General features: G+C 38.8%; 1 protein-coding gene across 1 annotated transcript; it reads left to right on the forward strand.

Moving 5' to 3' along the window:
• Positions 1–9463: 9463 nt before the first annotated feature.
• On the forward strand, positions 9464–11019 carry LOC311074957 (uncharacterized protein; the record flags this gene model as incomplete). Its single annotated transcript, XM_084102003.1, has 2 exons — positions 9464–9946; positions 10033–11019. The coding sequence occupies exons 1-2, from the start codon at positions 9680–9682 to the stop codon at positions 11017–11019; spliced, it is 1254 nt and encodes a 417-aa protein (XP_083958129.1). The 5' UTR covers positions 9464–9679.
• Positions 11020–11946: the final 927 nt, after the last annotated feature.

Here is an 11946-nt window from a genome sequence, read left to right on the forward strand (position 1 = left end):
ACTTAAAAAAAAAAAATACAAACAATGCACACAGCAATTTTGTTAGGGGGAAGAATGGCTTCTTGCAGGGCTTAAACCCAGTGTCCTTCCAACATTTATCTTCCCACCTGTGCGATGGCTTTCAGCAAATGTGAACCCCTTAGTAAACCATATTTGGCAACTGTTATCATCCTCCTCTTGATGCACGAGATCTCATCTCATGCATCAATTTAACATAATAAGATTCTCTTACATTTATCAGACGCTTTTATCCAAAGCGACTTACATTTCAAGGTACACATTTACTTTCTTATCAGTTCTTGCTTTCCCTCGGAAATCGAACCCATGACCTTGGCGTTACAGGTGCCAAACTCTAATGTTTGAGCTACAGGAAAACTGCAATATTTGTTCATATTTATTTGGTAACATTTGTTTGGATAAAGTTTGCTAACCCAAACGTTGTCCTTCAGCCAAATTTCCTTTAGACATCTTTCTCTGCCTCTGAAGCAAAAATATTACTTAAAGCCACAATTTCATCTTCTTATCAAATTGTTCTAAGGCAACGTTCCCCTAGTCTCACAGCGTTTCTTGCTTTTCAGGCCTATTGTTTGGTCTCTTAAGCAACTGTCATCTACGAACATTCTCCAGGTCATCAATTGGTCAGGTCAGGTCGTGTATACTTCGTCAACGTCAGTCGAATAACAATCTCCCCCTTTTTACAATACAAAACTGTTAAGGGCTCTCTGGATAATCTGATATTTACTTAGCCTACGTGTTTGTTGCTGTCAAATCTATAACTTTTTCTCAACACATGACTGACGGCTATCTACGACTTCACAATTCTAATTTACACATCAATACTTAAACCTGTCCAGAAAGTAATTCAAATCTACTGCACATCATAAAGGATCAAAACCAATTATTTTAAATTGTAATAATATATCACAATATTATTATTTTTCTGTATTTTTGATCAAATAAATGCAGGCTTGATGAGCAGAAGAAACTTCTTTCAAAAACATTAAAAATAGCAATGTTTCCAAACTTTTGGCCTGTTCTGTATCCCCCCCAAAACTGCACAACTGTAGAGTAAAACATTAATAAAAAAAAAAGTGATAATAAAAAAATCTTAAAACTGACATGATTGTTACAAAATCACACAGTCTGGGGCCTCTGGAGAACTCAGAACAACTGCTAACATTAAGTTTAAGGTAAAAATAACTGCCATGAAATTATAGTATCTTACTCATATGCAATTAGATAAACTGTTCATTCACTACATCACTTTACCTCTGTCTTTATCCCCTTTTATCCTCTTCTCTTCTTTTTGGCACTGTATCTATCGCAGACTATATGCTCATTTATAATGTGTCATGTAAATTCGGCCATCCGTCACAATCAGGAAACTTTCACCGTGTCTAGAACTGGCGCGAGCTGCTGCCAGGCCCGTTTCTACGAGCTGTGTGTTAACAAAAGCAATGCTGTCTACATTGGATGCGGCGTCGCGCACGCTACACAACAAATTACCAACAAATGATCGCGCGCGCGCTGTTTCTGACGCACTTCAAGCACTCGCTGGGCGGGGGTCGGGGGAAGATTGATGAGCCGGACTTTTTTTTGCTTTATTTGGTAGTATTTCGAATTAATGTTTTTTTTAAATAGTATTATAAAAATAAAAAAATTAAAAAAAAAATTCACTCGTTCACTCATTCTGGCGCCCCTATGGATGAGTGGCGCCCCTAGCATTTGCCTATTCCGCCTATGCCTCGGGCCGGCCCTGGGTGCACAAGTTAGTTTTGCACCTAATATATCGCTCTTTTACCTTCATAGTGTTCTTTGGTGGGAGGGACAGCAGGGATATATTTATATTTATATGTATATTTTAACATTTGTTTCCATGTAGCCATTAATTACTTTATCAATGGTGTTTTTAAGTTGTTATTTCACTATAATTGATTGCCTCAATCTGGATATATTTGTATGAATCAACTGCTTTTTTGTTTTCATTTCTTCGTTGTGGTAAAAACTGGAGAACTATACCTTGGTGACAAAAGATGCTGTGCTGGGCAATACACTGTAAAAAACAGTTTTCATCTGAAGTGTTAAATTGAAGCTCATTTACAGGTAGCAGACCACGGGTGAATCTGAAATAAGTGTGTTCACTTTTAATCTTATTAATTTCATTTAATTTTGCGCTTTAAGACCATTGATGTAGCTACATTTTTTGTTCCTCAAAGTTATAGTGTGTGTGTTTGTGTGTGTGCGTGCTTGCAGACGGTTGCATAATTTAGTTCTTTCATTGTCCAAAAGTTACTCTAGAGCAGGGGTGGAGAACCTTTTTCCTATCAAGGGCCATTTACAATTTTTTAACATTCTTTAAGGGCCATTGTAATGAGCAGGGGCGTTTCTAGGTTTTAAAAACACCAGGTGTAGCGGCGTAAATCACAAAAAATATCTGCTAATGGCACTTAAACACAGCACACTTGAACTAAATTTCCACTCAGAAACAAGATAAGATGCACTGGTCATTGTTTCCCTCTAAATTATCCACAAAAGCTAAGCTAAACTCAACCCTAGTCTTCTGTGCATACTAGCGGTGGGTATTTATGTACCTCTATACCGATAGTCTTGAACCAGACCAACCGTCTTGGGACCAGAACTACGGCGGCACTCCCAAGCGCCAGGCACGTGCACACATAGACATCAAAGGGGGCTTGAGCACCTGCCCTTTTTATTCCTGGAAAGAAAGTGCCCTTTTTTCTGGGGTGCTTTTTTTTTTTTTTTTTTGAAAAATATATATTTCTGTTTGCGCACAGCTTCCCTGTCAAACAAATATATTTATTGAAGAATAGTATAAATATCAGGTCAGGAGTTCTGAAGCGCTCCCTCTCCCTCTCCCCCTCCCCCGATTGTTAAACCGATTGTATTGCTTCCGCTAAAGAAAATAGTCCGCTCCGTCTCTACGGTTAGAATCCTATGAGTCCATAGCAACGCTCTGTTTTTAATGGCAACGGTCTGTTATACTCTTATACTCTGCACAGCGGTCTGTTATCAAGAAATAACAGACCGCATTCTACATTAGAATTCAACCAAGCCATGTAATAAAATAAGTTAATAAAATAAGCATATATCAACACCAGGTGATATGCTTTAGTTATTTTGTTTATCCTATTTACCTGCATTGCCCTGTCGATGCAAATGTGCGCATTTTAACTAGTTGACGCCTAATTTGCATACAGAACGTCCCCAGTAATGACTTACATCAAGAGTCTTTCCCCCTGAAATTTAGAAATCTAAATTGATGAATTTAGAAGAAATCTACAGATGCAAACAGATGGAGGATACACTCTAAAAAATGTAGTAAATCTGAGTAACTGCATCTGGTACATTAATAAATAAAACTGAGTAGAAATAAGTTAACATTAAACATTAAAAATAACAATATTTATAAATTAACTTTTTATTTATAAGTAATTTAACTTTTTTTATTTCCTCTAAACCTTTATAAAATAGTATTCCATACAACCACAAATACATACATGACATTGGCTTTTATTGAATTTTTACTCAATTATTTTGGTAAGTTTAAAGTGTTACGTATTCTGATAACACCAAAATAATTAAACGATGTAGTGCCTTGTGCAAAAATAAACAAATTATTAGTAAAACACGCCCCTCTGCTTGATGCAGTTATTTAGGTTATTCTAAATATGAAGAGTTCAGATGAAAAAGCCTCTAAGTGCCATCTGAAATTTCCTTCTATAATGATCATTTTTATCAAGCTTGTATGTTTATGTTCACTTATTTCACATTACTGGCAATGAAAATTACCTATTAATTGTCATTTAAGTTAAATTACTGAACTTAAATATACGAGCTTGAAAAAAAATGCTAATTTTAGAAGAAAATTTCAGATGGCACTTAGAGGCTTTTGCATCTGAACTCTTTATATATACTTGAAACTAGTAGCATAGAAAATGTTTTCAAAACATGCACATTGTGGAATGGTTTCCTTTGCTGCTCTATTAACCTAGTGAATACTAAGGAGACCATGGTTTCTGTCTAAACTGATTATTTTGTAGAAATCTTTTGAAAATGCAACAATTGCGTGAGTTTGAGGAAGATAAAATTAATTAACATTTTACTTTTTTTTTTTTTTTAAAAGGAAGTCAGAGTTGCGTTAATATATATATATATATATATATATATATATATATATATATATATACACTTTTTTGTTTAAAAAAAGAAAAAAAATATGTAATTATGAGAAGTGCCCTTTATTTCACTTGAGCCCCTGCCCCTCAAAATGTCTGTGCACGTCCCTGCCAAGCGCAATGCTTCACCCGCTTGACGCACGAACCAAAATACTACAAAGAGTAATAAAACAAACAAACCAGTACGATCACCTTATGTGAAAGTACCACTGAGCCTAGCAGGGAATACAATCCTTTTTTGACCAGCAATCCACCTTGTTCACAGTGTACATAGTTACAAATGACGTCACACCACTCGTGCACATACACAACAGTATAGAAGGAAAGAAGAAATATCATGAAAGACTAATCAAACCCAATGTATGGCTCCTACACCAGGGGCTGAGCCCGAAACATTAGGGACTGGGGGTGGGTAACAAGATAACATGATTCGATACAGAGAATAATGTATATTTTAGGCCTATATGCAGGGGGCAGACTGGTTAAAAAATTCAGCCCTCGCACTGTAGCCACACCAGCCCATATTAGCACACAGACACATACATTCAAAGGTGAGGTAGTTAGGGGGGTTCGGGGGCCCCCCGAGAATGCACCCATCCCCCCCCCCCCCCCCCCCCCCGAGAAAATTTTGAGTCCTCTGACCTACATATGTGCATTTTAAGGTGTTTGAAGGCCAACATTTTTTGATAACAATAGCTTTAAAAGCATGTCAGTGGGCAGTAGCATCAATTATTTGTCAAGCAGATAACAGATTCTTAAACATGAGAATGAGGATAAATGTTGAAATGAATGATCCACACTAGAAAATGGAAATGCAAAATGTTTCTGCTTATTGTTGACAATACACAATCACATATTCCAAACAGGAATGGCCTTAAATGAGAAATCTTTCAAGGATTATTTTGCATAGATGTAAACTTTTTAGCATTAAAGATTGGTTTCAGAAACTTGTTTCTTTCTTGGAGTTAATCAATGTTTTTGGCACTATTAAATCAGTTCAATTAAATTTCAATTGTTCACTCATAAAGACAGTCACTTGTCACCACCTACTGGCTTAATGATGCAAGTTGCGCAAACACAGACAAGCGGAGTGATACAAACTGTGAAAAGGCTGATGCTGGTGAAATATTCGAACACATTCGAGGACCTTATATATAGGCTACATGTCAGAGTTAAATAGGAATACATTGTAATAATGTTAATCAAGCAGACTAAATCACACGACTGTGCAGCAATATATAAGCTCATTATACAAAGGAAATAATACAGATCTAGACAAATTGGGTTGCTTATATTTAAAAGAATGTCATGAACGATCATTTAGGCTAGATGTAGCCTAGGCCTATTTTTCACATTTTTGGTCACAAAATATTTAGTCAGTTTTGATGACTTTGCAATATTGATAAAATGTTAGAATTAATAATGAAAATTGAGTAGGGCTACGCCAAAATGTGTAACATTTATGTAGCCTACAAAGGAATACAAAAGCCCCGACATAGAGTTTTGACGCAGCTTTAATCTCGCTTTTGGTTATTTCAATACTTAATTGACGACAGAACACAACGTTACATAGTAGTTTATTTTGCATGATACAGGGCATTTGCGTGATTGAAGAGTGCGCGCCGCGAGCAAACGGCTGGCACGACGTAAGTTAGTTTTTCTGAGTTTTACTGGCTGGCATATAGCCTGACAACATCTGGGGCCTCATTTATAAAACTGTGCGTAGGATCCTTACTAAAAGTGTACGTGCGCCCGAAAGCCAAAAATGGCGTACGCAAAAAAATATTCAGACTTATAAAACCGTTCGTACGCCAGAACCTGCGCAGAATTCACTTTATAAATCCCAGTCAGCGGAAGATTGTGCGCACATGCGTCTCGTCCCCGAAATAACCATATATGGAGCTTACAACGCCTAGTTTTACTATGCAGATCCTCATCTGCATATCATTTGCATATGATTATTCATCCACGTGATAACGTTTAACTGTACAAGACGCATTAGGCTACATTAATAAAAATCAAGTAGTTGCCTATCCTTGCCTTGTTTTTGAATACATAAATCAAATAGTGTAAAATACATTTCAGAGAAAGTTTTTCTCAATCTTTTCCACTGGCCGAATTGTATTTTTAATTGATTTATATTTTTAATGGAAACAGATAGGCCTTGGGCATTATTTGCACGAAACTATTTTCTCAGACAATCTGGTATTATCATGATTTAAGCAATTATCTCTGTGGTTAAAACATTAAAACACAGCACGCCACTGGAAAAGTGTTCAAAAAACATTGCATCCACAACAAATATTTCTATTGATTGAATATAAAAATGTTGTAACTTCTCAGTAATAATTTCATGTTTAAGTGTTTAACTCCATTCATTTGAATGGCATATTTAATCTAAATGTTTATATCAGAAGCAAAACATAGTTTAAATCATTATTTTATTTATTTAAACTGTTATTTGCGTCAGTTTCACTAAACGGCCCAGCGCGCTCGCTGGCGCGGACATTTAAGAAGGGATGGATATTTGCTTCGAGTGACAGGCTTGGTGAGTGAAATTATATTTGTATTATCTTTCTGTATATGTTTAATGTTCTTTAGATTTTCTGTCTAAAAGTGACCAAAAAGACATACTCCAGCTCACCATCGGTGTCGCCAAACTGCTCCATCTCCAAAACGTTCGTACGCATGGGTCAGAGTTTGCGTGCAGGTGCGCAAATTTTCCCGTCAAGTTTGTTTTTATAAATCACAACTTATGCGTCGGAAGTGGCGTACGCCTCTTTCAGGGCCTGTTTTGTTTTGTGCGTACGCCACGTTTATAAATGAGACCCCAGGGGCCTCATTTATAACCGTTGCGTACGCACAAAACGTGGCTGAAAATGTGCGTACGCCGCTTCCGACGCATAAGTTGTGATTTATAAAAACAAACTTGACGGGAAAATTTGCGCACCTGCACGCAAACTCTGACCCATGCGTACGAACGTTTTGGAGATGGAGCAGTTTGGCGACACCGATGGTGAGCTGGAGTTAAGCGTCTTTTTGTTCACTTTTAGACAGAAAATCTAAAGAAATACAAGATAATACAAATATACTTTCACTCACCAAGCCTGTCACTTGAAGGAAATATCCATCCCTTCTTAAATGTCCGCGCCAGCGAGCGCGTTGGGCCGTTTAGTTAAACTGACGCAAATAACAGTTTAAATAAATAAAATAATAATTTAAACTATGTTTTACTTCTGATATAAACATTTAGATTAAATATGCCATTCAAATTAATGGAGAACACTTAAACATGAAATCATTACTGTGAAGATACAACATTTTTTATATTCAAATTCAATCAATAGAAATATTTATTGTGGATGCGATGTTTTTGAACACTTTTCCTGTAGCGTGCTGTGTTTTAATGTTTTAACCACAGATAATTGCTTATCATGATAATACAAGATTGTCTGAGAAAATAGTTTCGTGCAAATAATGCCCAAGGCCTATCTGTTTCCATTAAAAATATAAATCAATTAAAAATACAATTCGGCCAGTGGAAAAGATGAAATGTTTTTTACACTATTTGATTTATGTATTCAAAAACAAGACAAGGATAGGCAAGTACATGATTTTTATTAATGTAATGTGTCTTGTACCGTTAAACGTTATCACGTGGATGAATAATCATATGCAAACGATATGCAGATGAGGATCTGCATAGTAAAACTAGGCGTTGTAAGCTCCATATATGGTTATTTCGGGGAGGAGACGCATGTGCGCACAATCTTCCGCTGACTGGCATTTATAAAGTGAATTCTGCGCAGGTTCTGGCGTACGAACGGTTTTATAAGTCTGAATATTTTTTTGCGTACGTCATTTTTGGCTTTCAGGCGCACGTACACTTTTAGTAAGGTTCCTACGCACAGTTTTATAAATGAGACCCCTGGTCTGACAGAAGACTGTGCGGCGGTGTTGACTGCGTTATTTTTTTGAAACCGGTGCGGCGCGCGCGCCCCCGAAGTTCATCCGTCAGAAACTTGAAACCGGTGCTTGAACTTGAACTCAGGTGACTCATTAACACTCGCGCTACTGGCCACGCCCTGCTCTCACGGCTCGTGGACTCGTGCTGCTTGCCACTTTGTCTATTTTGTGTTTTCTATCACAGGAAAAGTAATTGCTGAGATTTTTGTTTCTGGAGGTTTTTTTTTTTTTTTGGAATTGACTCGCGGGCCGCATCAGACTGTTTTGCGGGCCGGTTACGGCCCGGGGGCCGGACGTTCCCCACCCCTGCTCTAGAGGGAAATGTAAAATAAGTGCGTTCGTTGTATTATTTTATGAGGTAGGTTTTGAATTTGCCGCCTTTTGTCAGTATGCTTTTTTTTTTACACGGTGGGGGATGGTGGAACAGCTAACGTTAGGTTCTTGAGCACGAGTGAATTGCACACGTCTGTCTCATTGGAAGTTTTCTGCACTGATTAAATGTCAAGTCTTCTCTAAAGCTACTCGGGGTAATCCAAATTGTATTATATTCAAATCAAAGAATGAAAAGGTGAAGGATGTCCCTGTTCCAGCCTGAAAACACCGAGATGGCACACCTGCATATCAAGCTCCTAACGTCCCATTTTCAGGAACATGAAGATGGACTTGTGTTGCATGTAGATGTGAGTATTTAGCTTTCTTCTTTCTTCTTTACTAAGTGATATTTTGTATTCTGACTTGTGTATTGTGTGTCCTCTACAGGTTGCTGCATCTACAGCTGATGTTGAGAAGAAACTTAATCTACCTGCAAGTCCTCGTCTCATTTTGCTAGGTTAGTGTCTTATAAGGATGTTAAGAAGAAACATTGACAAATGGGGGAGATAAAATAAAAAATAAAAACATTTCTATTGTATACCACTGTTAAAGAAAAGTTCTCCCAAAAATGAAAATTCTGTCATTGTTTACTCACGCTCATGTTGTTCCAAACATTTCTTTGCTCTGCTGAATGCTACACACTGTTGTATTTTTTTCCTATTATGGAATTACTAAGTATACTATGCTAATACTATGGTGTCCCACAACTGTTTGGTTTCTTCCAAATATATTCCTTTGTGTTCAGCAGTAAATTATGACAGAATTTCATTTTTGGGCGAACTATCCCTTACAATGAAGTCTTCTCAAAGGCAAATCTTGAAATGAGTTGTGCCAATGTTTTCGTTATTGTTGTTATATTTTTGTCTTATTTTTATTTTTTTGCTGTTTTTATTTTAGGTATGACAGAGCAGACAAATGGTGTACGATGGATAAGCATAGAGGGCCGTGTTATTTGTGAGTGTCCAGTCTTCATTTTTGACTGCAATTGCAACACTGTTTGCTGTGTACTTGTCTGTCACGGTTCATGAATTCACTGACTCTTTCTCGCGCTGTGTTTGTGTATGTGTGTGTGGGCGTGGTCGCTGATCAGCCGCTGATTGTCATCAGCGCCAGCTGATTCTGATCAGCGATCTCTATTTAAGCTCATGGTCTTTCGTCCTGTGTTTGTCAGATCGTTGTGGGATTTATCCCTGTGCAGTGTGGTCTTCGTTGGTGTTCCCGGTTCCCGTTTGGAGTTCATGTTGAGTTCTGTCTGCCTGTCTTCGTCCAAGGATCCTGTCTCGTCTCTTCACATCACGGGTTCGTGTTGTGTTCCTGTCAGCCTGCTTCATCTAAGGATATCATCTCTTCTCATCACGCCATGGAATTCGGGTTGCCCATCTGCCCCCTGCGCTACCAGGGATTATTGGATTGTGTGTTTGATTGCTCCTTCTACGTGTTCATTCAATAAATCTGAGTTCTTGCAGTTGCATCTTCTGTCTTCATTGAAACGTTACAGAACGATCTGACCATCATGGATGCAGCGAGAACCCCAGACCTGGCCGAATTCCTGTCCAGAAGCGCTACGAGGATGGACCAGCAGGAGGGAAATTTAGCCCTGACTGGACGCGCTGTGCAAGCCTTGGTAGCGCAGGTGTCCGAGCTCAGCCAGCGGATTCAAGATCTAGCGACTCCCACTGCGCCACCCACACCGCCAACTCCATCTACACCCCCGCCGACCAACCATCCACATGAGCCGAGATTACCTGCCCCCGAGAGGTACAGCGGTGAGCCTCAACTATGTAGAGCATTTCTAACCAAGTGTTCCATGTTTTTTGCTCTGCAACCTCAGACTTTTGCTTCTGAAGAAGCCAAGGTGGCTCTGGTTCTTACCCAACTGTCTGGACGTGCGGCTCAGTGGGGAATGGCGGTGTGGGAGAATCGAGATCCATGCTGTTCCTCGTTCCAGTCACTCGCGGCAGAGATGAAGAGGGTGTTCGATCGAGCGGTGGCTGGAAGAGAAGCTGCACGTCAACTAGCTGATCTTCGCCAGGGAAGCCAATCAGTCACCGACTATTCGATTGAGTTCCGCACCCTCGCCGCGGAGTGTCACTGGAACGAGGAGGCGCAGTGGGATAGGTTCCTGCATGGGCTGGCTGACCGTATCCAGCGGGAGATTTATGCCTTGGATCTTCCGAAGGATCTTAATGGACTCATCGAGTTGGCCCGGGTGGATGCCCGACTGCAGCGGGTGGAACAACATTCCCGCAGGACCCTGGTTCCGGAGACCTTCGCAGCCCCTCGAGCCAGTGGCGGTGATACGGTCAGCCCAACCTTCGATCACGAGCCCATGCAGGTGCGTAGAGTCGGGCGGGATCTCCACCAGCAAGACCTCCTCCACTCTCCTCCCGGTGAGACTGCAATGGGCGACCCGATTCTACAACTGTCACGCACTCCTGGATTCTGGGGCCGAGGGGAATTTCATGGATTTATCATTGGCACGTAAGCTGCAAATCCCCATCATACCACTCACGAACCCGATTTCTGTCAACGCACTCAACGGACAAGAACTACCAGTCATTACACTCACTACTGATTATCTGACACTCATAACCTCAGGCAATCATACAGAAGAACTCTCATTCCTACTCCTTGACTCTCCTCATACTCCGGTGGTCCTCGGTCATCCCTGGCTCACCCAGCACAACCCCAGGGTTGACTGGGGTCACAATTATGTGTCTGCTTGGAGCACTAAGTGTTATCACTAACTGAACACTGCTCAAAAAATGTGGGAAAGCTATGTTTCAATCCCTGTAGGGCCTGAACAATTATATTTTATTACATCAATTCAACACAAAAATATTTAAAAAACAGTCCTTATTAATCTTATGAACAGGTTTTTTGTTAATGTCCCAATTTAAGCGATTAACCAAAAAGTGGCCCAATTTGCCTGATATCACCCTATTTAAATACATTACAAAAATATAGCTTAGCTTTTCAAGCACTTAAGTTACATTTGAGTTAACTTATGAATCCCATTAATAAAGTAATCTTTAAAAAGTATATTTTCATGTTCTCACATTGTTGTTGCTGAATAAAAGTATTAATTTATTTAAAAAAATAAATAAAAATAACTGACCCCAAACTTTTGTATACAAAAGATTTCTATTTGAAATAAATTCTGTTCTTTTTTTTAACTTTTTAAACTCAGAATCCTGAAAAAAGTATCAGAGGTTATAAGTATATTAAAAAATAGAAAACCATTATTTTAAATTGAAGTAATATTTCATATTATTACTGTTTTTTCTGTATTTTTGATCAAATAAATGCATCCTTGATGAGCATATATATGCCCCTTTTTTACATTTGAGCCCCAACTCTCTGCATGAAAATCTGAAACTCGGCAAGATTTAATATTTTAAGTTTTACAATG

This window comes from Abramis brama, assembly GCF_963993115.1.
Source record: "Abramis brama genome assembly, chromosome: 23".
NCBI lineage: Eukaryota > Metazoa > Chordata > Actinopteri > Cypriniformes > Leuciscidae > Abramis > Abramis brama.